The sequence below is a fragment of the Strix uralensis genome, chromosome 4 (assembly GCF_047716275.1).
Source record: "Strix uralensis isolate ZFMK-TIS-50842 chromosome 4, bStrUra1, whole genome shotgun sequence".
Taxonomy (NCBI): Eukaryota; Metazoa; Chordata; class Aves; order Strigiformes; family Strigidae; genus Strix; species Strix uralensis.
Window position 1 is genome coordinate 107026782 of NC_133975.1, and position 26452 is coordinate 107053233.

General features: G+C 50.0%; 1 protein-coding gene across 3 annotated transcripts in view; it reads right to left on the minus strand.

Annotated features, from left to right (window-relative positions):
* The window catches only part of LTBP2 (latent transforming growth factor beta binding protein 2), a 73697-nt gene that overhangs the window by 36352 nt on the left and 10893 nt on the right, over positions 1–26452 (minus strand). For all 3 annotated transcript variants that reach the window (XM_074868399.1, XM_074868400.1, XM_074868398.1), the window contains exons 3-6: positions 22146–22389; positions 3381–3562; positions 1951–2121; positions 179–379 (exon numbers count right to left, since the gene is read on the minus strand). In XM_074868399.1, the coding sequence (XP_074724500.1) occupies positions 179–379; positions 1951–2121; positions 3381–3562; positions 22146–22389 (798 nt within the window). The remainder of the gene's footprint in view (positions 1–178; positions 380–1950; positions 2122–3380; positions 3563–22145; positions 22390–26452) is intronic.

Sequence of the window (26452 nt, forward strand, 5' to 3'; positions counted from 1 at the left end):
AAAAAGTTTCCCCAGCAACCTGAGCCCTTCAGAAACTACGGGATCCACTTTTATAACAACCTGGCTTGAAAAGGCAAGCATAGGGAGGTTAGTGGCCTCCTCAGGCCTGTTAATGAAGATCTGAGGAGCACCCAAGCAGGAGGAAAATGCAGGGTCTGGAGCCATCAGCCACGCTCACCAAGCTGGTTGGACAAGGGCAGGGTGTAGGTGGAGTGCTTCATGGAGCTGCCGGCCAGGTTCTTTGGGGCTCTCCCTCCTTGCTTCTTTTCCAGAGAGGGAGCTGGAAGGTGGCAAAACTTCCCCGTGGAGTTGGAGGGACACCAGCACTCGTCCCGACCCACACAGCGCCCTCCATTCAGGCAGGGGATCTGGCAGAAGTCTGCAAAGCAAAGAGATGTGTGCTTAGCAGAGAAACTGAGACACTGCCTCTAGCCAAGGGGTGTCTGGGGAAGGACAGGCAGTTGGATCTGGGCCAGCAATAGCCCCATGGAGCCCAAGACCCAGGACTAGCACCAAGCTGGGGACAGCACTTGCAGCCTGGAGGCAGCACCGTCTTCTCCAAGCTCTGCTCAGGACTGGAGTCATGGGTTGAAGATGATGAGCCCTCCCTTGGGCTCTGGGGCCATGGCCAGCCTGGGACACCCATGCCCTGCAGGGAAGCCCCCCAGGGCCAAGGTGGTGCCACTGGCACAGCAGGATCCCTTGGAGTGGGGCAGGAGCTATGGCAGCTGCATGCAGCCGAGTCAGCACAATTGCTTCTCTTCTGCATTGCCCCCTCCCCATTTGGCAGGGTCTTTACTCTCAGCCCAGAAGGGAACTCAGTGGGATGGGAGAGGCAGAAGGAGAGAACGGGCAGAGAGCCACATCCTCAGAGCCTGCCTCCCGGCCAGCCTTGGCCCTGCCAACAGCTCAAGCGGGAGAAGTGTGGAGTGGGACAAAAGAATCAGGAGCAATTCATCTGCACAGGCTCAGAAAAAGCATCCACAGATGAAACAGAAGTCACATATTTTCTGGCCTTATCAGCTGCTTGGAGTAACCCAGAGCATCTCTCAGTGTAAGCAACACTTGGGCAAGGCATGGGATTCCCTGACAGATCATCCTGACTCATCTCAGTGTGAGATAAGATGATGCTGCTGCACATCCCTGGATGACTTGTCAGGTTTATCCCAGGGGATGAGCTCCCACCCTGCTCCAAGTTAATCTGCTCAAGCCCAGCAACCAGTTTTGCGGGGAGGAGACACATCTTTGGACTGGGATCTAGGCAGAAATTCCCATGAACCCTGTATCAGTTGGTGTCCGCAACAGCCAGACTTTGCACTCTCTCAGTGTTAGAGAAATTTGAGAGTCACAGAGGCTTTCAGAGGACGAGTCCCACCAGGTCCTGAGGGCTGCTTCCACCAACTGGCTCCAAGAGGATGTGCCCAACCCACAGCTGGGTATCCCAATGACCTGATGAGCAATCCCAGCAGCTCTGAAAGGCGAGCAGAGGTTTCAGCAGCCCCATTTATAGGAACAGCTTGCAACCTGCAGCCAGCTCTCCTGGCTGCCACGTGAGTGAAAGGAGAGAACAGGAGGAAATTAGGTGATGAAAGTCAGCCCCAAGACTGGATGCCAATGAAAGCAGTGAGCTGGCTCTGAGAAGGAGGGGGTGGCGAGGCTTGGCTGCACGCCTGACTCAAACACACGCGTCCCCTCTACCTGGCGTGGGATGGAAACAGAAGTTGCTTGCCCAGGAAAGAGAGCAATGAGGCAAGTTCTGTCCTCCTTCCCCAGAGACAGCGACGGAGTAAGCCCCAAAGACCCCAGGAGACATCTTCCAAGGCACTGAGAGAGGTCATCTCCTCCCATCCCTATAGCAGCCCAAGGCTTCAGCCTGTAGAGGCAGGAAAGGCAGAAGGAGGAGAGTGGGGATCAGGCAAGAAGGTGGGCTGGGGGCCTCAGGGTGCTCACAGATGCGGAAGCCAGACTTGGGGTCGTGGTCATGCCCCCCTTGGCTATAGAGAGTGGTGGTGTCTCCTTTCTCGCAGCTGTTGTAGCAGCGTCCGCTCTGGCACGTCTGTTTGCAGATGGTGGGTGTGAAGACAATTTTTATCTTCCTAATCTTCTCTGTCAGGTTGGCCCCTATGAAAGAAAAGGATAGTGCTAAATGGAAACAGCATCTCCGGGCCAGGGGCCAGTAATTTGCCGCCAAAGCATTCCCAGAGCAAGGAGGGGTCTGTGGCCCTCCCTGGGGCAGTGTCTCTCCATGCTCACTTCAGCCTGTCCTCTGCTCCAACATCATTAAGGGTTTGTCAACACATGAAAAATGGTGAGCAGTATGCTCTGCCTGCCCAGTTAGAGTGGCATAACTGCCTGTGAAGTGACATACATGCACTAACTCCAGTATAAAGGGTATTCTCCTTTAGACAATATTCCTTCTCCAGCCATGTCAGTAGCCAGGAGACTGGCTGCCCTTAAACCACTGGAAGGCTTCCCACACAAACACTGGTATCCATCAAAGAGATCATCAGAAAACCGGTGTCTCCCTACACAAGTGCCTCCTGACCTCCTGCAGTTACCTGAAGTCCCCTCCTGGTCCTTCACCATTCTCACATTAGATACAGGGAGAAATCGCACTCAGAGCTCTTAGGGTCTTGTGGAAAATGGATAACAGGCAGAACTATTGTTTAACCATGAACCAGCTGCCTCAAAACCAGAGCCCTCCATCCCTGCCCACCAAGACAGTAATTTCTGTGGGTGCCCCCCCTTGCTGTGCTCAACCCCACCTCTCCTCATTTCAATCCCCACTTTCAGATCACAGATTCAATCAGGTTCATGTGCCTACTCATAAGGGCTGAGATGACACATTGTGCCTCATTGGGGAATCACGGCTTCAGGGAGAGCCAAGCTGCAGAAGACAATTTGCATCTGTCCTAGCTGCGGAGGCGCTGAGGCTCAGCAACTGCACGTCCTAGCAGCCTGGATCCTTGCTCCTGTCAGAAGGCACCAAGGGGGCAGCCAAAGGGAAGAACTAGTCGCTGGTTGCACAATCTGACCTCAAGGGCTGCTCAGACCGAGGAGAAAGCTGGGAGACACCGTTCCTACAGACTGAGGCAATCCGCCTTCAGGGCAGCATGCTGGGGTGATGTTCAGTACCTCTGGGAGGCATCTGTCACATCCCACTGGCTTCTCTCCTCTGCTGTCAGCACTTTGCTCCTCTAATCTGTCCTCCTTCACTAGGGTCTCTTCTTTGCCAAGCCCAGCAATGCCCATGCTGACCTTCCCTTTCAATCCCACCCAGTAGTACAGTCCTGGGAGTCCAGGGTTTCTTGGGGATCCCCAGTCACACCATTGCCCTTCCCCATGATACCCTAAAAGAGTGGCAGCCCTGGAAGCCTTACCCCTTGCAGACAAGGTGTGCTCCTGGGAAACTGCATGTGGCCCAGAGCTGCTCTGCTCATGTCCATTCCCATTGGGGAGTGCATTAGAGGTGAGATGGCCATTGCTGGCTGGGTAGCGCCGGACAGTCCGTGATGGCCCTGTGTGCTGGGAGGAGACAGGAGAGCCAATTCTGCTCTGAGTCCTGTGGAAGAGAAAAAATGAACCAATACTCCTCACAAGTAACTGTGCTGACCCACAGTGCCTGTCCACCAGGATACCTTGCGGCAACCTTCACTGCTGAGCTGCCTGAGCCACTACCCAGACACAGAGCTCTGCCTATCTGAGCAGAGTCCCACTCCTCACCTGCTTTCAGTCATTATGATGGCACCATTTCACTCTAAGAACCATGCCCTATGCCTTGAGCCTGGAAGGGCATAGTACTCACCAAGATACCCTCCCCATACCATCACAGCAGGCTGCCCCACCACAGGGACACCCCAGCTGAATTTAAGAACTTCTGCCTGCCCATCATACTCAAGGGCTGCTCTTTGCCCCATCACATCTCTTCCCCAGCAAACACAAGCAGCTCCAAATACACTTGTTCTTATGGTGGGAGCTTTCCCAGCACCTGCCTTCCCAGCGCCAAATGAGCACTGAAAAACCAGTGAGACAGTCAGAAGAGAAGCCAGACCAAGCAAATAAACAAAACTTTGCCCGTGAGAGTCTCAAACAAGAGATAATGACCGAGAACTCAAGCTTGTAAGTGCAGTTACCACTTTCTGCAGTAACTGTATTTATGGCTTTTGGTGTTTTCTAGGGACTAAGCATGAAGAAGCCATCCAGCTCACAAGATCACACTTACATTCTTTTATAAAGCCATATAGACTGCTAGTCAGAGCTCTTTGCATTAAACCAGGAAAACAGCACATCTTGCTCTACTGCACTTGCTCCCATTCCCTTTTACTGACTGACGGCACTAAACCTGCAAGAGTGTTTACCAGCAAATGTCTCCCTCACTCTCACCTGCACCACCTGTGAGGACACCAGGGGCCAAAACAGGTTGGCTGCCCATATGCCCCTTGAGTTTCTTTGAAAGTTCCTGCCTTGGATTCCTCTGCAACCAAACTTAAGCATTGACAGATCTTCTGCATACCCTATCCAACACCTCCATCTCTGACTGAATGGCTGGGGCAGAGAGGCTAGCTCTGTCCCACCAAAGTGCCCAAATAGGTCCATCCCATTTTATGGTTTTTACCATCTTCCCTGTCACAGTTGGCACAGGGGAGGTGTTACAGTGTCTACACAGAACACAGATTTCTAAACCCAACAGGACTGAATGATCCAACGAGAGTTGGCTGACAGCAGTTCTGGCTCACTGACATTCCTGGCTTGGATAGCTTGGAATAATGGTAAGAGTTGGGGAGATGGAAAGGGAGCTAATGCTGTGCTGGTATTCAAACAGGTCAAGCGCAATACACAAGGTAGTAACTCTCAGCCAAAAAGCCTGAAATCAGCCCTGAACAACAGAATGGAAAAGATGACGCACAGGTCAATTAATTGGGAACTAAAGGAAAGGAATATAGAAGTGTGGTGAAGTCAATGGGGTCTATGGAGAAAGACTCTTGTCAAAGGAGTCCGTTTTCATAATTTGATAGAATTACATACATGCACACCAAGAGGCTGAGAGCCCAAGTTATTCTGATAAAAAAATAAACAGGGCAGTACGATGTCAATCAGACACATGTGAAATGAATAACAAACTGGCTGTGTGACAGAACACAAGAAGCAGTTGTCACTGGAGAGGGAATTAGATGGGTTCCAGGGTGATCAGTACGAGGCCTGGCACGATTCAAGGATTTCATCTGGAAATAAATATTTTTATTTTGAAATAAACATATGATCGACATTGATAATGTGTGCTGCTGACACAAAAATTTGCAATGTGGTGTATCGTGATGAGAACAGAGCAATCACACAGAACAGTTTGGATCACTGCGGAGGGCAAATCCATCCAAGCAATATGGGATTTTAATAGAGCCAAATGCAGAATTACACTTCTAGGAGGAAGGAATGCAGGCAGCAGCTGCAGATAGAAGGAGATGATCCTGTAAAACAGCAATTCTGAAAAGATTTCAGGGGTAATGACAAGCAATTAAAGATGAACTGTCAGTTCAATGCCCTGACATCAGGGCAGTGAAACACTGCAGGAACAAGGAGGTATTTTTGCCTCCCTACACATCCTCATCACAGCAGGGTGTATATATGCTAAAATATCACATCTAGCTCTGATGTGAAGCATGTCACATCTTCTAAGGGATGTTGAAAAACTGGAGAGGATATGGGAAAAACATGAAAAAAGTAATTTGAGGGCTAGCGAAAATGCCTTTCTGTAAGAAACCTGAAGTATTCAATCTCTTCAATTTAGCAAAAAGAAGATGAAGAGGTGCTCTGATTACAGGGCATAGGTTTCTCCACAGGAACAAAACGCCAGGTGTAAAGAGCCTTGTAATCTAACAAAGAAAGGCAAACCATGAAACAACAACATCTGCAAACCAAAGCCAAATTATTCCCTACTAGAAATCACGCCCACATACAGCAGTATAGCTGTTTTCCTTCTGCAAAAAATACCCCCGTAGTGGATTTCCCAACTCCCAATACCATTGCGTCAGGAGAGGAAAGTGTGCTGCTGGGAAATGAGATATCACTGGAACAGTGCAAATATAACTAAATAAAGATGCATAATCTGTGCTGTCCTGGAGGCAATTTTAGCTTATCTATTATCTATTGATCATTTCTGGCCTTGAGCAGTAGGAATCCAAGAATGGATGGTTTTATCCCAGAGACAGAAGTCCCTGGTCCAGATACTCATTACCTAATTGCTTTTAATGCAGGAAAACCTTGAAAATGAGGGCTGAGCTGCTGGGAGGAGGCATGAACAGGAGTCCCAAGAAGAAGCAGCACAGGTAACCCGTGCTGCTGGGCAGACACCCAGCTTTGCAGGCTGAAGGTTTTTGCACTGTTTGGAGTGGAGTCTGGCTACAGGTCACTCAGGGATGGAGACAGAGCAAGTCTGATAAAAATATTTGTTGTCTTGTTAAAATCAAGATCTAAACTGAGATAAGGACAGCAAACAGTGTTTGTTTTTCAGTAATCATCAAGGCTAACCAGAATAATTGCAGATAAGTGAACTTTATTTCAGTCCTACCTCAGTCCCTACCAGCCTTTTTCAGAAAGCTCTCCTGAGATTCTGCAGAGTACCACCTACCCCTGACAGCCATAAGAGCCAGGCATGACCTGCCCACACATTTATGAGCCTCTAATTCAGCCCTGCTGCCAGTGAAGGAACTTCTGGTGCTTACTTATCTACTGCTTTGTTACCTGGTGTGCTACTGCTGGTTTTGTTAGTGTCAAAGGAAAAGCCGTATGGAGCTCTAGGGAGGCTAGGTGAGAGCTACTAAGCCCTGGAAGATCAGGCACATTTATCCTCTGATCTTTGGTGAAAGACCCCAAGCATAGTCCTATGGGTGAACGTGGCTGGGGTTCCAAGGTCTTGCACTGCATAGATGGAAGCACCCCAAGGAAAAGAAGAGAGAGTTCCCCAGCCCAGCAGCGCTCACTGTCCTAGTGCTGGTCACTTGAGGGCAGCTTCAGCCCTGAGTTCTGAAGACTCACTGGGTGAAGGTGACTGGTGGAGTAAGACAGGGAAACATCAGCTCTAGTGCTTGAAAATACTCCCATCATATCTATCCTTGAGGAAGGGAGCATGCTACATGCAAGTAGCAGGGCTTGGCTGGGTGCTGCTCTTTGCCTGCCTGAAGGAATTCCACCCCTTGGCTTTAGGGACAACTCATGTCATTCCCAAGATCATCATATTTTGTAAAAATATAAAAAAACCAAAACCTAACATGTGAGGGGCTTTAAATAAAATCATCACTAGCATTTCAGTTACAAAGAAAAGTGGATTATATGTGCTTACTGCAAGGGGCAGTGCCAACTTCACAAAGGAAAACGGAGGAGAAACATTACTCCACGGCTTGCAACACTTGAGGAAAAGCCATCCTACTGAGATCCTGTTGGCAAAGCATTCCAGTGTGTGTCACAGTGCAGGGAGGCAGATTTGCTTTGAATTAATTTGTTTATTTGGTTCTATTCTAGGCAGATGAGCTCTGGGATTTGTGGACTGAGTTGAGTAACACCATCCTACCCCAGGCCACAGAAATCAATGGCAAAAGGCATCTTTCCATCTCTGTTTGTCAGTCCCAATCCATCCCCAAGTCACGCCAAGCGGCTGGCTCATAGTCAGGGAATACAAAACAGAGCTTTTCCCCTCCAAACCTTCAGAGTCAGTCTACACTGGGCAGATGGGGACTGACTTGCTTGAAGGGTCTCAGGAAATGAACCTGAGCTCACCACATCAGTACAGACCTGGCCAGAAGGCATTAGCAACCCCTAACCATTTGGTGGATCTTAATATATGGCTGGAGCTTGTCCAGTTCCCAGGGATCTGCATTGCCACAAGTTTTCTTGCTGGTGTGGCTGTCCTAGGGGTAAGAGCAAGGATGGAAAACAAATGGGGCGGCTCCAAATCAGCAGAGTGGGGAACTTGTGTTACCACTCTCCATGCCTCCACCTGCTGAGGGAAGAGGCACTGAAGAGGCAGAGGAGGTTGACACCTCAAGCACTATGTTCCAGGATACTTTAAGTCCCAGGGCTTCACATTCATTCAGTCTTACAGCCTCCCTCAGCATGGTATTACTCACTTCCACTCTTCCAGCCAGGCACATGGCCAGCACAGATCTCTGCAAAGAGGCAGTGGTCTCTTTCTTTATAGGCGACCGCCTGCCAAGCAGCTGGTTTCCCTGCTCTTCATCTGTCAGAGCTGCTGACAGCTTTCTCCATGTCAGGCACAGCCTGTGGGGCAGAAACAGCATGCAGACTCCTAGGACACCTCTCCTTCTGGGCTGTCCTGGGGTGCCCGCCTCTGTGGTGTCTGGCTAACAGCACCAGCGGTCCAGGGGAAAACACAGGTCAAGAAGGGAAGGTAGATGGAGCAGTGTTCTCCTTCCAGGAGCATGGATGTGTGTGCTCCTGCTGATCTCTGCCAGCCAGATGGCTGAGAGGCCTCAGTCACTGGCATGTGGAAAGTTTCACTCCTATAGATATTAGGTGCTAATTAAAGTGTAAAGAGATTGGGGATGGGAGAGAGCTGTGCAGACAGACTGACCCACATCTTCAGCAGTTCAAAACTACCCACCATGCACTTGTAGCTGCCCTCTTCTGAGATGCAGGTCAAGGACCTGGGCTCCCATTAAGCCCCCAAGGACACATGCGAGAAGTCAGGGGAACTGAGGGAGACCTGACCCCTTACGTTCTAGTGCTACACATCCCTGCAGGATCCAAATGACACCTGTATGACATCCAGCAAGGGAGCTGCACACCTGCCACTGCACCTTTGTCTGTGTATAAACGCTTTATTTTAAATAGGTTTTATTACCAGTTACACTCTGCTCTATATTTACTTTAGAGACAGGAGCCTAGAGAAGGTACAAAAATCGTGTATTCCCCGAATACAATGGCTCTCCTGCCTAGTCTCAGATGAACTGCAAGGTGCCTGTTCCCTGCCCAGAGGAGGTGAGTGGTATCTCTCACCCTGCTGAGGACAGCAAGTAGAAGACTGAGCTGGCAGGCTCCCAGCAACCACACAGATGAACATGAGGACTTCTGTTTTCTGAATCAACCACGGGGTTTTTTTAAAGCCTACAATTTCAAGACTAAGTACACAGAATCACAATAACCAAGTCTAAATCACCAAGACCACGGGGTCCAGAAAACAATACTGTTTTTCTAACCCACTATATCTAGAAATAATTTTTCAAATCTCTGATCACTTTTGATGATCATGGTTCTCTGGGTAAGCAAAAGCCACAGGGAATCCAGGTGGGTATACAGCTATGGCTTCTCTTAGTGACCCAAGGCCAGGCATTTTCCCTGGGACTGGAGGCAAAGGTGGCAAACTCTTCAAAGCACTTCCCTCTCCCCAGCAGCAACACCTCAGTCTTTCCTGGATTTAGCTTCTATCGGCCACTCTGCATCCAACTGTTGACTTTGGCCAGATAGCTAGCGAGCTAGGAAATGGTGTTTTTGTGTTTGCATAGAAGAGCCAAGTGCCACAGGAGTATTTCTGGTTTTTCATCCAACCTGCCTCGCCCTCTTCCCAGCCAAAGCCTGACTGACCATAGCAGGGTGGATGGCCCAAGGCATTGTGGAAAGCGTGAACCCTGGACAGTGCAGTCAGTGGAGAGGGGTGCTAACCCCAGACAAGGCAAGGGCTGGTCAGATGAAAATTGGAAAGTCACTCTTCCAGCTGGAAACAAATCTGCACCCTGCTGAGCATCAGGGAGAGAGGATAGAGACCATAGAGGGAAACAACAGAGTGGGACAGCACTGGCCAAAACAAAGATGAAAATAAGTGGCCCTCAGTGAAAGAACCGTCTTCCTAGGCTCCAGAAACCCCCATCCCAGGGCCTGAGCTCGACAAGCTCCATCTCTCCAAATATAACCAGCCTGCTGTCTCCAGCCACCCAGAGAGGGCCCACGGGGCTGGCAGCAGGGTCCCACGGAGGGGAGCCACTGCAGCACTGGTAAGTCTGCCCCAGCTCCTCCAGTCCGCAGCCTGCGCTCGCAGCTCCAAGGCGAGAGGGCTCAGCCAGGACGGGGGCTGAGTCATGCTCAGCCCCTGATAACCTGCCAGGACAACAGGCGGGTTCTCCCCTGGTTTTTAAATGCCAAACAATATACTCGGTGTCTGTCTTGTCCGTCTGCCTGTCCCTTTGGCTAGATGCCCTCTCCGCTTGGGGCCACAGGGACCAAAATCAGTGATTCACTTCCCCCTTTGTAATGCTCAGCAGTTGCTGATTTTCCACTAAAGCATTGCAGAAGAATGGGCAGCCTCAACACCAGCGTCTGTGTCTACAGGGGAAGAGAGAAGCAGCCAGCCTTGGAAAGCAGCAAATTGACCGCAGACCAGAAACTTCCCCTTTCTTGGACTCCGAACAGGTTCCTCAGCAGGCAGACGAGATTCATGGCTCAGTCTGCAGGCCCCAGAGCACAGGAGAGGCATTGCTTAGAGAGCACTCAAGTTTATTATCAATTAGCTCACAAACATGTTGACAAGGAAGACAGCTCTGTTAGGACTCAGGGAGGAAGGGGGAAACCACACCATACAAGGCACCTGACTTCAAGCCCACCCACATTACATCCATAAATCCTGGCTCAGTTTATTATCCCTATGAGCAGCAGAGTTAGCTCTGAAACCTGCCCACTTCAGGCTTCCCACTGTCCCTCCTGTGGCTGCCTTCAGCCCTGGTACTCCCTGTGCAAGTGAGGAAGACACCTAAGTTCAAAGACCTCAGCTTCCCAGGGTTTGGTGGAAGGCAAGGGAAGTTCTCCTCCCCAGGAGAAGCAGCCACCAGCCTCCCCCAGGCAGGAGACCTTCCCGGCTGAGGACCTGCGTAGCATGAAGGCCACAGGAACGACCATCCAGGTGCCTTTGTGTCCAATTCAGTCACCTGCAGCCAGATCTCATGCCAGATGGGACTCCAGATACAGGCCCAGACGGTCATGTGGACATCAAGGCGAGTGGCGACCCTACTGCTTACCACAACAGTTCTCAGCTGCCAAGGTGTCCCCTCACATGTTCACCTGACACCTCGTAGTGCCACAGGCACAGCTCACACAGTCAGGTCATAAGGCAAGCAGGAAGGGAGTCATCCAAATTCTCCCTACCCTGCAAGACCTTGAGAGCCCCTGTGGGCCTTGCCCTGGGCACAAAGAGCACTGCCAAAGTGGGGCTGCAAGGGCAAGGGCTGTGCCAAGCTCCCTGCCCCACATGCACATTGTCACTGGTATGTGCCCAGAAGCCACATCAGTCCAGCACTCAGATGCCACCACTATCCCTCACCACAGCTATCAAGGGGCTGTCACAGAGCCCACCCACATGGTTCTCACTTTGGGCTCTCTCCTGTGCCACCTTGCAGTGGTAACTCCAGCTCCCTACTCTGACCGACATATGTGCCAGTGGCTGGCTGAGGTTTCTCTGGATCTCTCACTATAAACCACAGCAACAGATGTGCAACCGTGGGACAGTAAAGTCACCAGGTGTCTGCCCCATGCCACCAAGATCAGTCCCTCCACCACTACCATGACACCCCTGACATCTTCCTTCCTCTGGCCCCCAAAGCAGTGCCAGTGCTGTAGGGTCACCGGAGCTGGCTTCCAGCCTGCAGTGTAGTGCATGAGAACAAAGAGGGAGAAGGAGATGGACTGTGAACTCTATTTTTATCTGCTCAGGAGTTGCCAGACACTGTATAAGTGAACCTCTCTAAGCACATAGACAGCTAACAGGTTCTTTTGAACCAGTCTCTGGGGGTCTAATTTGCTCCTTAGTCAAAGTGGCTGCGCACACGTCTCTGCACAGCTCTCTGCTAACATTAAATGCCCTTCCATTGCCACACGTGCCGCACATGCCACGCACCCCTCTGCAAGTGCTCTTCTTTGCTCTCATATATTAGGGAGTGAGCAACTGACTCCCTGGAAGAAGTCCAGCTCTCCAAGCATGGGAACAGCACCTGCCTGGCCCAGCAAGGCTGCAGAAACATGCCCTGAGCAAGGACATGGCACCAGGCTGTCACCAGAAGCAGATTGTGCCCCTTGGGGGATCCATCAGACCTTAGTGCTGACCCACAAAATGGCCAGAACCGTGATTTCCAGATGTCAAGTGTGATGAGGAGCTGTTTGCAATCTGCCTGTCTCCGGAGCCTAAGTGCAGGTCAATGCCTCCTAGAAAAATCAAAATGCAGCCTGCAACCACTCTGAGCTTCAAGTGGAGCCAGCAGAGGAACCAAGCCAGGTTACTCGATTACAGATGCCACATCTGGGCCAAACCTTGCACACTCCATAGACTAAAACAGGGATTTAGAGGGAGAGGGAGGCCAGGCGAGCTACCACCCCTCTGGCAGAACTGCCCAGGCTGGCCTGTGGCATGTGTGGTGAGTGGCAGGCGAGACAGGCGGCTGTGCAGCCCTCCTCTCCCCAGCTCAGCAGCACGCTCCATCAGGCTGAAGCAGTGAAAGAGCTGCTCCAGTTGGCTCCCCTGCCTGCATGCAGGGGCTGGCATTCAGCAGCACGATCAATGGCATGGCACTACTGCCAAATGCAGTCACAAAGCCACTCTCACACCTTGGTGAGAAGAGACCCATTCAGAAGTGTCCTAATGGCTGCCATCACATGAAGGTCTCCATCAGTGTCACCATCTTACTGCAGACATCACCCCATGGCCACAGCTTTTGCACCATTACAAGCACCATTACAAAACCAGGCATAAGATGTTGGCACAGTTGGAGCGCTGTGTTGTCCACCGTGCAACGTGACCATCCCACAAAGGGTTCAGCCACCACCACCAGCCATGGCAATGCTGCCCCTCTCCTACCTGCTGTGCTCCCCAGTACAGTGAGGAACAGGGTTCTGCCTGGCAGGGGAAGGACCTGTATTTAGGGCAGAGGCACGCAAGAGGAGAGGAAAACATATCAACCTGCCCTTGTGCCCACAAGCACACTGAGATCTCCAGCCCACAGGGCCCCCTGTGTCCACAAGTCACAACAACTGCTAGCTGAGGACCTGGTCCCCATCTAATGAAACCTGCTGCAGAGGCGTCAGTCAGAAAAAGTTCACCACCAGCTGTGGGGAGGTCACTTGTCTCCCCCGTACAGCAGGGAGAAAACAAGCAGTCTTGAGTTTCATTTCCATCTTGTTGACTAGCAACACTCACCCCCTTCACCAGGCTGCCAACTTCAAAGCCCTGAAAAAACACTTTAGCCTATTCATCCTCACTCCCACATGCACCCCGGGGAGTGGGGGGAGCCAGCTGCCTGCCCCCAGCTTTACACGGGACATAGAGAGGGCAGGCAAAGCCTCTCTCATCCCAGGCATGTGAGTTGGGTGAAGAGCTTGAGGCTGCACAGACATACACACAGAGGGCGTGAGAGCAACAGGGTGGAGAGATGTGTGTAGTCCTCTCATCTGGAGAAGAGGAGGCTTTTCATCTACAGCAGGAGATGCTGGGAAGTCTCCCACTCACCCTGGGAACACTGTAGATCTAAGACATATTTTAAGCTAAAATAATGGTTGAACACCCAGCAGGACACCCTGGCCTTTGGGTCTATTAGCTCGATGTAGTTAGGTCTCCTCACATCTCTCCATCCCCAGCCACACATAGGATTCCCTCACCTGCAGCACTCAAGCCATGGGAGCTATGTTGGGATGTGACACTTTGCTGCCCACTCTTGAAGTCTCAGCCCTGCCAGGGACTGGAGAACGAGTATCCCAATGATTTTTATTCTGTACAGTACTTCACTGGCTCCATCTCTCCAGTTGCTCACTAGCCAGAAGACTAGAACCTGGCTAGGGACCAGGAGCAGTCCCAGCCATGTATGCATGATGCCTTGTGGCAAAGCCAGTGCTTCCAGGGGTACCATGACCATGAATCTGCTCCCACACCTCTCCCACGTGGCCTTCAGTATCCACACCAAGGACCAGCAGGGAGGAGCAGGTTTCATGGCAACCCTGGTGGGAAGGGATCCGGAGCAGGCAGAAAGACTGCGCCTGCCTTGGCAGCGCCTGGGCTCCAGCTCATAAGCAGTACAGCTCCAAAGTGATGGAGAAGGCAGAGCTCCAGTGTCATTATCAACCTGTCATTACATCTCTGGAAGAGTTTGGCACTTTGCTGTTGTAGAAAGCCTCGTAGCTGAAAAATTAGCATGGCCATCCTGCCAAGGCTACAGGCAACCTAATACACCCTGTCTGCCCCCTCCAGATAGCCTCAGCCTCCAAGTATGCTCCCCATCCTCCAAGGCCAGCGTTTGGCTCAGTTTTGCAGATGTGGGTCTGTTAACCATTCCCCTCAGCTCCCTCCCTCCCTCCTTTTGTAGTTCTCAGAATTCCTTCCAATTTGTCAAAATCTTTTCTGGCAATAAAGAATACCTTGACTCAGTGTAGGACCCTGGGGTGCACAGGAAAAAAACCCATGCGACTCGGGTCTTTTGCCTCCAAAGTCCTAAGCACTGCTGGTCTCTCATATGCAGCCACACCACATTACTCTTTGCTGCCTAATTTGCTGTTCACTCCTATTCTGCAAAATCTCAGCCTCTCCTTCTTCCAGATTTCTTTCTCCCATGGAGAATTTTTTCCCTTCAGTTGTAACAGATAATATTTTTCCAGCCTGAATCTCTTCTTAATTCCTGCCTATATGTTCAGTTTCTGCATGTTCCTGAAGAGACTCTCCACGGAAGTGAGTGCAGAGAGCTGGGTACCAATCCCATCCAGCACCAAGTACTCAGGGCAACATTTCTTGGTATGTTTCTGAAGAAAGCAGAGGAGAATGTGCATATTTTATATGGAGCTTCTACATCTCCATTTCAACTGCTCCTTGTACCAAATCAGCTCCAATTCATCCCTCGTGTCCTGCCAGCACTTGGTGATTTATGGAAAACACTTGAAACCACAGAGAACAGCTTTGATTTTGCTTAAGTACCAGCTTAAACCAAATAAGGTAGCATACGGTCAGGTATGAGAAACTGCAGTGTAATCCATATGCACAAGGGAGCTGAAAGCAAGCTGGATGACAATCCTAATTCAGGCATTAGGGAAAAACTCTCCAGCATTTGATCATGTGGCCTTAGTGCTCTTCTAACATCTTTTTTTATACAACTGCTATATAAATTGTATTGTCATAAATGTCCCAAATGATATATGTATAGTATATAAAATAGGCTATAAATTGGATTTTCTGTACTACCTCACCTACCACATGTACAATGCATTTGCCCTGCACCCTGCTCTCCCGCATGTAGTCTCAGACTAAGCTGACAGTAGCAGCATTTTTCTTTCAGTTAGAAGGAAAAATGCATTTGAATGTTTTCTTCCAAAGCCTAGAGGCTGAATTAAGCTATAGGAATGGCTCCCAAGGAGGTGCAGAAGAACAAGGCCTAATGTAAAGACCATATTTGGAGTTTAAAAGGAGCCTGAAAAGCCAGTTATCCTCCTGCTGCTCTGAAGCGTATGCAACCCCTAGAAAGTAAATACATAAAACACATAAACCAGAATGGTGCTGACAGCTTTAAAACACTAGAAAGTAGAGCAACTGTATCTGGTGCCAGGCTAGAGAAGGTATATCAGGTAATTTAAAAATAGAAGTATTTTTATATAAGAAAAATGACATTTATGCTCCTCTTGGGTACCTTGAGTTTTTCCTTTAGGCTTCCCAGTCAGCTTGTCAAGGGTTGAAACTATGTCAAAGCAGGAGAGGGGTCGAGATTTGGAGCTTATGGAGATCTCATTGCCTTGAGTGGAATCTCCTTTCACATATTCTCACACAGACTGGCACTGGCTTTTTAGTTTCAATTTTTTAACAAGGTCTCAGATATCTACTCAAAGTTGGCTCTGGATCTAGGAATGTAAATGTTTGGCCACCTTGTGAAAACTATATTGCCAAATGGAAGCACCTTAGAAAGCTGCAATTAGGGCTTATCTGTATTGGGAAAATATGCCATTCAAGTAACGAGCACAAGGACGCAGAAGTGGCAGAAGGCAAGGCTGGCACCAGTGTTTTACCTCAGGAATTCAATGTCATGCACTATGGATCTCCTGGTCTGGTCCCATCCCAAGCAAAGTAGAAAAAGTGCCACAGCCCATGCCATGGGAATGCGCTTACACTTTATTTTCTCTACTATTTGGGTATTAACAAATTGTAACCCTCACACATGTAAAGTGAGTGAGAGTCATAAGTGAGCAGAAGAGCAGGAGGTGTGTTCAGTAGGTATGTGGCTATTATAGACCTCCTGGACACCCAGCAGCAACCCAAGTAAGGCAGTAAGAAAGCTCCCCTTTTTCTCACAGATGTGGAAAGCTGGCAAGACAGGAGGGTCCAGATCCTGCTTCAACAATTAAGACAAATCTGTCTCTATTTGGAGCAGCATCTTTAAAAAGCAAGTGATCTTGCAATGAATTTTTATTTTATCTGCTATTTCTCACTGACAACAAGCTAATCAAGCTCATTTTGTCAAGTCACAGTTCTCAATGTTATATTTTGAGGGACCGCCCCAGGGTGGAAAGCTTTACATCCACCCATGGGCTCCACTTTCCTTTGCAATGGACCATGTTAGACATTTGACTGCAACCAGAATGGGAGCTGGTTTCAGCCAATTTTCAAATGGGGGGAAATGTTACTTTCTACATCCAGCAACCTCTGCCACACACCCAAGATCCTGCCTCCTGCTTGCTCCCTGCTGTTCTCATTCTTTGCTTCCAGAAGAGAGAATAGAGATTTTTGGCAGAGTCTCCTTGCTGGCATGAGGCTCCCAGTGTCCCTAGGCCAGGACCACTTGCCACAGCTCCTCAAGGGCTGTCAGGAAGGGAGGAGATGTCTCCTCCAGGCTGCTGGAGAGGAGGCTCTGAGATCAGGAGTCAGTGGGGCGGGCAAGTTGCAACTTAGCCTTCTTCCTTTTCCACCCTGAAAACACCAGGCAACTCCCAGCAACTGCCTTGCTGTAACAGAGCCCTCTCAGAGGAAGCTCCCTGCCCTCAAGAGCTTAGCTGCATTAAGCTGTCTGCACAGTGTCTCAGCACCTTCTACCACAGCTATGTCCTCTTCCCTTGCCTGGGTTGCTGGGAAATGCTTTGCAGGTCCCAGTCATCTCTTCTTTTCTGTGAAGAGGAAGGATGTCTTGCTTCCTAGGCAGCCCTCGTCCAGCACACACATCCCATCTGGGCAGCACAGCTCCCTTGCATAGATGCTGGTTACAGATTTATGCCCAGCGCTCCTGCAGGAGGGACCTTCTCGGGTGGCAGCGGCAGGACCCTCCTTGCACGCTGCCCAGAGTCAGAGGCAGCTGGCCATCCATCCCGACAGTGAGGCACAGGGGTGCAAGACCTTTCCACTCCCTGCTAAATAAAGAGGAATTCTGCTGATACTCCAGCCTTAGGAAAACAAAGCTGTTTCCATTTAGCTAGGCTTCTGGGCTGAGGTGCAGCTCCACCCGCACAATCATCTGTCGGGGCTATGCTTCTCTGGGCAGAGATTCAGGCTGAGATCAAGAAGATGGAGGATTTGCAGCTAGTCCATGCCGGGAGGGCCTCTAACACCCCCAGGATTTTGCTCTCAGGAGCACTCCCTGTTCCAAGCAGCACAGCGCGGGGGCCTCCCAGCTTCTGCAGCAGCTAACAAGTGCCCACAGGCTCCCTCAGACACCCAACTCTAAACCTCCACTGAGCCACGGCCTGCTGAAGGGACTTGGGAAGTGGTAGTCATTGCTCAGACTGTATTTTAAGGGATGAAAGCTTGAGCATTATCAGCTTTGGTATCAGCAAAGTAAACCCAGAGCTGCCCTTCTCCTAGCCATGTCTTCCCCTGAGCAAGTGCTGAGCTCAGATAAGGCTGGGTATGTCATCATCTTTTAGTCCCAGGAAGAAGAGATAATGTGCACTGTATGAGCGAGCCAAGGATGAAGTGATTCTTCCCTGGTACGTCCCCAAACAGAGGCACCGATGGCTATGTGTAACAGTGCAGCACCCTGACACCCATGTCCGTGTCTTCCCAGGACTGCCAGCATGCCCACAAATGGATCTATGACAGCTACACTGGGAATGCCCACAGATCCATTTGCTAACCTTCACATCTGCCAGGTGCAAATACAAACCACCAGTACAAATACAAACCACCAGTTGTGTATGACCCTGTTGTTCAAGGAGCTGCTACTTCTCACCAAGGCTGAGGCAGAAGACTGACGCTAATTTATCTTGTGCTGTCACAGTTGTGCTTCCTGGGCTCCCCTGACAGAGAAGCCACAGAAGGCATTGCTGATTCTGCTTCCAGCCATGAGCTCTGGAGAGCCTGAGCATATGTGCCAGAAACAGGGCCATGAAAACAGGCAGCTGCCTGGTCATGCTCTTCACCAAGGCTTTATGGGCTTCTGCAGGCTCCCAAAGACTTCCTACTTCCAGACCAGGATACTCTCCACAATGAAGGGGCAGTCATCATAAGCAGCAAGTCCAACTAGCTGAGGATGAGAAATCATTTTAAAGCTGACCCTCCATTCAGGCAAGTGGTGAATATTTTGGTCCACGCAGTTCCTGAATAACCCAGGAGGCTGCTCTCCTAACTCTCTCCGAACACTTGCTTTAGAACACACTGAAACCAAAAGCAACCCCACCTCTGCTTAGAGAACAGGTCTCTGGGGAGGATTCATGGTTTTTCTTGCATATTTATATGTCATCTAATACAGCACTGTTCTAGTGCATGACTTCAGAGCTTCTGATTGCTACCTCCATACAAACAAACACAAACAAAGCCAACATACACACAAATAAACAAAAGAAGAAAGCAAATTCACGTATGTGAGGATTGGTTTCCTGTCTTGGCACAGCAAGATGAGGCTTAGAGTTCTATAAGCTCCCACTCTTGCACAACTCTTCCTTGTTAGCAGTGCGAATGTGCAGGGAGGTTGGGGACTAGTTGTTTGTCTTCTCACAATCACTGACCTGGAACCACTAGTGTTCTCCATCCACTGAGCTACCTGAGAGCTTCTTCCACCTCTTCCTTACTGACAAGCAAGCCAGCTGCTGTGGGATCATGGCAGGCTGACTAGAAGAAGTCAGGGTACCAGTAGCACAACCCATCCTTATCCAGGAGGAGACCAAGGACTGGAAAACCCAAGCTGCTCCTCTCAGACTTGACAGTGAACTGAACTCCAGTGAAGGTGACCCCAAGTTTGCAGTGCCTAAGAACCGATCCTCATACTTGCAAATATGAGCAAGATCTACCTAGTTCTGGGAAGGCAAATATGCTTCTTGCTTTTGCTGCTACAGCCCAACTGTATGGAGAAAGCTTGATGCAGAAGCATAGAAAGTACCTTAGCAGTAGCACAGAACTAGATGATGTTGTAACTGCAGGAAGCAGGCTCTGAGTTCAGACAAGTCTAAGAGCATGGTTTCATGAGACAAATGACCAACCCAGTAAGTGGCTTCCCCCAGAAGGGGAGTCCACTCCCTTCCTTCCCTCCACTGCGTGCCTTGCAATTCTGTCCAATTCTTCTGGTCCTCATGATCTTTCAATAAGTCAATTTAGCCGACTGAAGCACCAGAAAACTATCCTTAATTTTGCTGTGTTAATTTTTTGTTTGTTTATTGAACTCAGCCAACTCACCCAGGGACCAGATGAGGACTAACGCTGGTGCAAGAGAAGCAGTGGGAGGGCACAGCCAGGTGCAATGGCAGCAACAGTGTCTTCAGCTGCAGATGCTCACTCTTGCAGGCTCCACAGCTAACCCAGAAGTTGGCAGGCTAAAAGGGACATTCAAATGTATTTGGGAAACAATCCATCTAGCAGCAGCAAGACTTTTAGGTCATGTCAGTTGCACACCATATGTTATATGGTCCACGGACGAAACCCAAGTGACTGAATTGTACGGGAAAATGCCCAGGGGCTGAAGTGAGGCATTTTGAAGCAGACCAGTGCCAGGTTGCAGGCAGCCTCATACCTGCCTGCAAAGCAGGGCTGCTACACACTGCCCGGGCAGGAAAGGCAGCAGCCTGCGGCACTGCACCCAGCGAAGCAGTGAGAGCTCCCTCTCAGAAACATGCACAGCAGCCTCAGCAAACCCTTGAGGATAGCTCCAGAAGGCAGTCAGTGGTGGAGATGTCCCAGGGTCCTGCCTGCGATCATTGCAAAGGACAAACATCAAATGTTCCTGCTGAAGCGCGGGATAAGGTGACGTCTTATGGCCTCTATGGGGAGGGAAGGAGGAAAGGCATGGCATGGTCCTTAACGGAGTTCTATTTCCTTGGGACAGTGCCAAAGGATTTAAGGTACAGCAGGCAGCTGGGCATTCAGCAATCCCAGCCGAGCGATCGCTAGACGCTGTGCCTGACTGTCTGGACAGGAATGCTCTGCCAGTGCCTGCACAGCCCCCTGTCTGTGCAGAGCCTGAGGTCATGTTCCTTACTGGGAAAGCCTTCAACAGGTGCTGTATCTCCAAGGGCACTGCTCTCCCTCCCCTCCAGTCCCTCCACGCAGAGCGGTGGCACGGAGGGGTAGGAGGAGGTCATTGCTGCAGGGAAACTCGTCAGCAATGACCAGGATTACAGGCACATGTGAGGACTCCGTGCTCGCTTGGGCACCGAGCCTCTCTCGGGGCAGCGATGACAGGGGCTTGGCCACCTCTCCCTGCCAGTATCACCTCTGCCTTGTCTGAATTTGGTTCCCATCAGAGTCTTTCATATGGGCACCAAGATATGCTAGATTCAGTGAACTACTTGCTGTCAGTCAATTCCTCATCAGTCATTTGAGCCCCTCCAAAATTGTAGATGGCCAAGAGTAAGTGTCTAGAAATGTCTCCAGCCCATGCACTGCCTCTGCTTCAGAAGAGACAGAAAGGCAACAGCTACTTTAGGTGCAACAGGCATGTTAAAAACAACCTTCAGGAATACAGAAAAACAAAGGCTGAATTGCCCTCTTCTCGGGCAGCACTAAGTGACGGCTCAGAGAAGAAAAGGAGAAACTGACGTTACCTCTGGTTAGGCACCTGCAATTTGCTGTAATGTCTTCTTGACTATGACTGAGGGACTTCTGCAGGAAGCCACGTGCAAATTCTCTGCTGTGGTGGCTACCAACAAAACCAGTCTTTCTGGCCCAGCAAATGAGTGAGTAGCAGCAAGAAAGGCACGGGCGTTTAGGGGTGGTGCAGCTAAACACTGCTCCCGTGTCCATGGACTCTTACAAAAAAGCAGAGGTAATTTTTTTAAAAAAAACCACAACACGTGTGGGTTTTTGTATAGCAGCAGGCACCATTCCAACCTCTCTATCCCCAATGAGCTGTCAGCATAGTAGCCGTGCTTGTTAGGGAAAGGCACCTTTCCCGACTTTACTGCCTCCTTCAGCAGAAAACCCACAGCTCCAGCTGGACTTCACAACACAAAGTGTGGAGGAGTTTCAGCTTGGGTACAAGAGCACCTCAACACCAACCTGAGGCAGGTGGGCTGAAGCCGTAAACCCCTCCTCACCCAAAAGGACCGGATGATGCCACAGTTGTCATCTTGAGCTTAACATGCTACTTGCAGAGTCTCTCTGGCATGGACCTCTGTGAGCCCCAACAGCTGCAGCTTTGCTTCCATACCCAATATGCAGGCACCTGCCTGGGTACAAAAATGACCCACGCCACAGCAAGGTGACACAGAAATATGGAACAAATGGCTGAATAATGGCTAGAGTCTGCCAGGAGACATCTCTGAGTATCATCACTTTGCTCATGCCAGCACTTACCAGCACACCTCAGGCCTATGCACTCTTCTATGGGTACTACCTGGACATACTGCTCTAAACACAACCTCTTGGGAAAAAGATTTAACCCCCACTCTTCTGTCCACCCTGCTGCTACCATGAAGGCTGTTCACGAACTGGACAAGGACAAACTGCTGAGCTTCACAGTCCTCCTTCCCCATGGGACCATCACTAGCCTGTCCCATTCCAGCATGTGCCTGGGGACAAACACAGTGTTGGGGACAAACTAAATCACACGGAGGGCCAGCAGGACCCAATCCCCTTATGTCGGCTCCCACAGGAGCCTCCACCAGGAGCCGGTCTCATGAAGCAGACAGAGGCTGTGGCCCCACTGAGCATGGCATTAGCTGCCTGTGGGTTTTGGCGAGTATCCTGCCAGAAACCGGGTTTGACTTACACAGCCGGGACGTGCCGCGGGACAGGTGCCTGAGCCCCTTGCAGGGAGGCATCCCACCCTGCCATGCTGGTCCTCCTCCGGAGGGAGCTTGCGGGGGGCTGGAAGGCAGCAGCAGCACCAGGCGGGTGGTACTCCTGCTCAGGAACGACTTCTTCGCATCGGGAGCCCTGGAAGCCCGAGCGACAGGTACAGACCTGGGGGCGACTGCAGGAGCCCTTGTTCTGGCAGGGTGGGTCGCAGACAGCTGAGGAGACACAGAAAGGCAGTTAGTGGACATGGGCTCAGCCCCACGGTGGTGGCACCCAGCTGGGGCAGCACAACTGGGGTGGTCCCATCTCTTCTCTGCAGGCAGGTGACCTTCAAAGTCTCAGTATTACTGCTGCCATGGGCACCTAATGCAAGGTCACCTCCATCAGAGACTTGTTTCTGTTCCCACTTCTCCCCATGGGTCTCTGCAGAGCTCTTCTCCAACAATACTCATTTCAGAAAGCTCAGAAATGAGCAGCATGGTCTGCAGAGAGCAGACAGCCTCCAGCATAGCCCATAGCACTCTGGACAGGAATAAGACCTCAGTCCCAAAGCAAGGAATTGCATGTTACCTTTAGTCCATTTTGGGGTCTGATTTGCACAGTCCCCCCAGCCTGTCCCCTCCAGAGCTTTTCAGCTCTCCCTCCACAGCTGATTTTGGAGTCACTGTGCTCAAATTCCTCCACAGCTACAGGGACTTACAGTTCATTAACTTCATGCCCAAATCACCCTCTGAGCCTGTGTGTGTTCCTAATTACAGCACATCAACTTCAGTTTGCACCCCAGGAGGAAAGTGCTATTAATTATACGCCAGACCCTAACACTTCCCAAGTCAAGAGATGCCAAACTGGGTTTACAGCCCAGTCATCAAGAGCCAGGAAACCACAACTCACTCAGGTAGGACCGGGCTCGTTGTCCTGAGCAAGAGTAATTGAAAAGACACTGGAAAACAGTGTCGTCCTTCAAAGAAAGAAAGGGCCAGCTGGCTGAAGGGTAATGAAACCTTGTTGGACAACACAAGGAGGACATTAACCTCCAGCCGCGTGGGAACGCTGTGGATGGGCTGAAACATGCAGCCACTGCTTCTGCTGAGGACCCCTTCCCCAGGACTGCCCCAGGGAGGCTGCAGAAGCATCCAACATCCCACCACCTTTGCATGTAGCTGCTGGGATTTTATGAGCACATCCCTCCCTCTCAGGCTGTGCCCGTCATCCCTGTGATATCCAAGCACGCCTGTGAGAAACACTGCTTCTGGGCAACAAACACACAGAGAGCTCTAGCCTCATCCACACATCATCCTGCTGTCACCAAGAGATGGAAGTCCTTGTGCAGACTCTGAGGTCCTTTCACAGAGGTATAGCTCCCACAACCATTCCCTCACCCCAAAACTGGACTGCCATCAGCTTTTCCTAACTAAATCAGGGATATGTTGGCTGGAATGCTTCATTTGACATTTATTACCATGTTAACACTCAGGAAGAGAGGGAGATCTCAAGGAAAGGGAGAACCCAAGTCACGTAGGGCTATATAGGTTAAAGCCAGAGGCTTTGATGAAATCCCCCAGTAAAATAAATCAGCCACCACTGCAGATTCTGGAACAGAGACAGGGTCCTAGTCAGGCAGGAATTAACCGTCTCTGGGAAGTCTGGCACTCCAGAAGTTGATGTAATTTATAATATAAAACTCAGCTGTGATTTAAATAGGCTGCCAGTCCCTACTGTTATCTCCCAATAAATGCCTATTTTAACAAATGCCACCAGACCAGGAAGCCTGCCATTGAAAACAACCGCTTCATGTGCTGAAATACTGCAAAGCCATGATGCCAGGATCTAGGATCACAGCAGTTCTCACAACCTCTCCCACTAACAATATTCACAGTCACATTAGACTGCCTTTCAGCAGGAAAGCAGTGATAAGTGACCAGGCACTCTTAAAAGCCCCTAAGGCAGTTGATACAGAGAAGAGGAAGAAGGGAATGGGATTAGTCTTCTGGTCCCTTCAGGCAGGATGGGTGGAAAGCTGCTCTAGCTGAAATATTCCAGCTCTAGGATTATTCCCCTTCCTGGTTGTCTTTGCAGACTCAGGAAGAACTTGAAAGAGCTTTATAAAGTCACTGGCTTTCACTCAGTCCAGCTACGCAATGTAGGGAGAGCAGATCATTCAGTGGAAGTATTGCCAATGCCAAGTGTGAGAAATCATGAGTCAGGCCCCCAAAACCATAACACTGACAGAAGAAACAAGATGGTTAAAAAAAAAAAATATATATTTGGAACCTTTCTCTTTGCTTTCTGGTTTCTGAGCCCAGTGGTTACTCTGAGATGCCTTTCCCCAGCTGTGGAGGCTATAAACAGTTTCTGTTAAGATGACGACACTCATTTCTTCTCACTGTACTCTCATGTAATCACCTGCTCCAGGAGCTGGGGCTTCAGGGAAGGCAAAAGGAGTCATCTCAAAACTCTTAATAAAAGGATGAGATTTGGAATACTGCTGAAGTGTCATTAGTAGCGGTGCTAGGTTGTTCAAGAGCATCTAGTAGTGCCCTCACAGATGAAGTCTGGTGCCATTTAGTCTTCAATGCATGAGATAGATCCTCCCTGCAAGGTCACACTGCAAGGATGACTGTGGCATGACTCTGACCACCCACCTGGGCCAGGCAGGCAGGACTGTCAGAGGAGAAGGCCACCAAGTCCAACCTCCCATCGCTTTGCAGGCACACCCAGCCCAGGATTGAGCAGTGACATTGCAAGCTGGCATTCAATTACTGTGTTCCTGCTGCTCTGCATGTGCTCTAGGTCTGCGAGAGTGGTGTAGATCTTCACTGTAAGCAGCTCCAGCTCAGTCCCATTTAAATGTGGGGAAACCTGTCCATCCAGCTAGGCATCCACAGGAAAACTGGGAAGATGCTGAAGGAATTGTACCACTGGGGTGATTTAGTCCACTTTCTCTTGGAAAAATTTGCTTATTGATGCAGAGAGATATGCAATCTCAGTTCTAATTTAAAGGTTTGACTGTGTTAGCACACCCAGAAGGAATGGACAATTTAACACAAGTGAGAGATCTGTGCAGGCTGACAGACAGGGAGGAATAACAGAGAGGGAAAACAGAACTTCAATGGAAAACAGTCTGGGCTCAAAAAACCCTACAGTCACTGTACAGAAGAAAGACAAAAGGAGAGAGCATGTGAATGTCATCTCCATCTTGCAGATGTGGAAAAGCCCCAGGTGCTAGTGTGACTGTCTGAAGACACACTGAGACCCAGCACGGCCAGCAACTCATCCTGGAATTCCTGTGCCTTCATCCAGTATCTTAACTGCAAGACCATCTGTATGAGATTACGAAGTTCATTAATTTATTTAGTCCTTCCCAACATGCTGGTTAAAAATGTTTCTTTTAAACATTAAAATATCCATGTCAGAAAAAAAGCTCACACTGCATTACCAGCCCAGACCTGGCTGCTATCTTGAGAAAGAGCAAAGAACCATAGTGAATAAAGCTGATGAAAGTGGAGGTTGATGAACTAATGTTGGAAGGCTGAGGATTCCCTTGCTCTTAAGCAGAGGGGAAGGATGATTAACTAATAGGCAGCAGCTAAGTTATCAACAAGTGCACACTGCAACCCCTGCAGCCCCTGAAATATGGGCAGTGTAAGGGGGCTTCTGGCCAGCTTGAGTGTACAGGTTTCTTCTCCAGCAAAGCCAGGACATAAAGGCCTGAGACTCACCCTAGGATGAAGTTAAACAGGCAGGAGATTGGATGAACTTCTCAGGCCCAAGTTCAATCTAGCTCATTATCCCTAATGTCCCCTCCTGCAGGAAGACCTCCGGAGTCCCACAGGATGCCCTGTATGCAGTTTGGTGTGATGACCTGGTAGTGTGTGGGTAGAAACCAAGCCCATTGCAAGCAGGTAGGATCTTCCTCCTAAACCCCCTTAGCTCACTTCCACTTTCCCAGGAAACGTTGGTGTCCCAAAGAAAGAGATTTCTCTTTTTCATCTTTCCAGTCATTGACTCTCCGAAAATTCCCTGAGTCCTCACTGCACTTTGGTCCTCGAAGCTGGAACAAACCAAAAGGCTGGAGACACCTGCCCATGGCTTGAGTTCAGTCATATGCAGAGATATTGCAAGAGGAAAGTCTTTGGAAAAGCATGGGTGGAGGAGGAAGAAATCACCATGCTCAGTAGGTGATAGCAAGTACATTATGGCAACAACTTGGCCTATCCTCTCTCCTGTACCCAGGCTCAAATCCATGAAAATCAAGGTCCTGCCCAAGACCCGAATGCC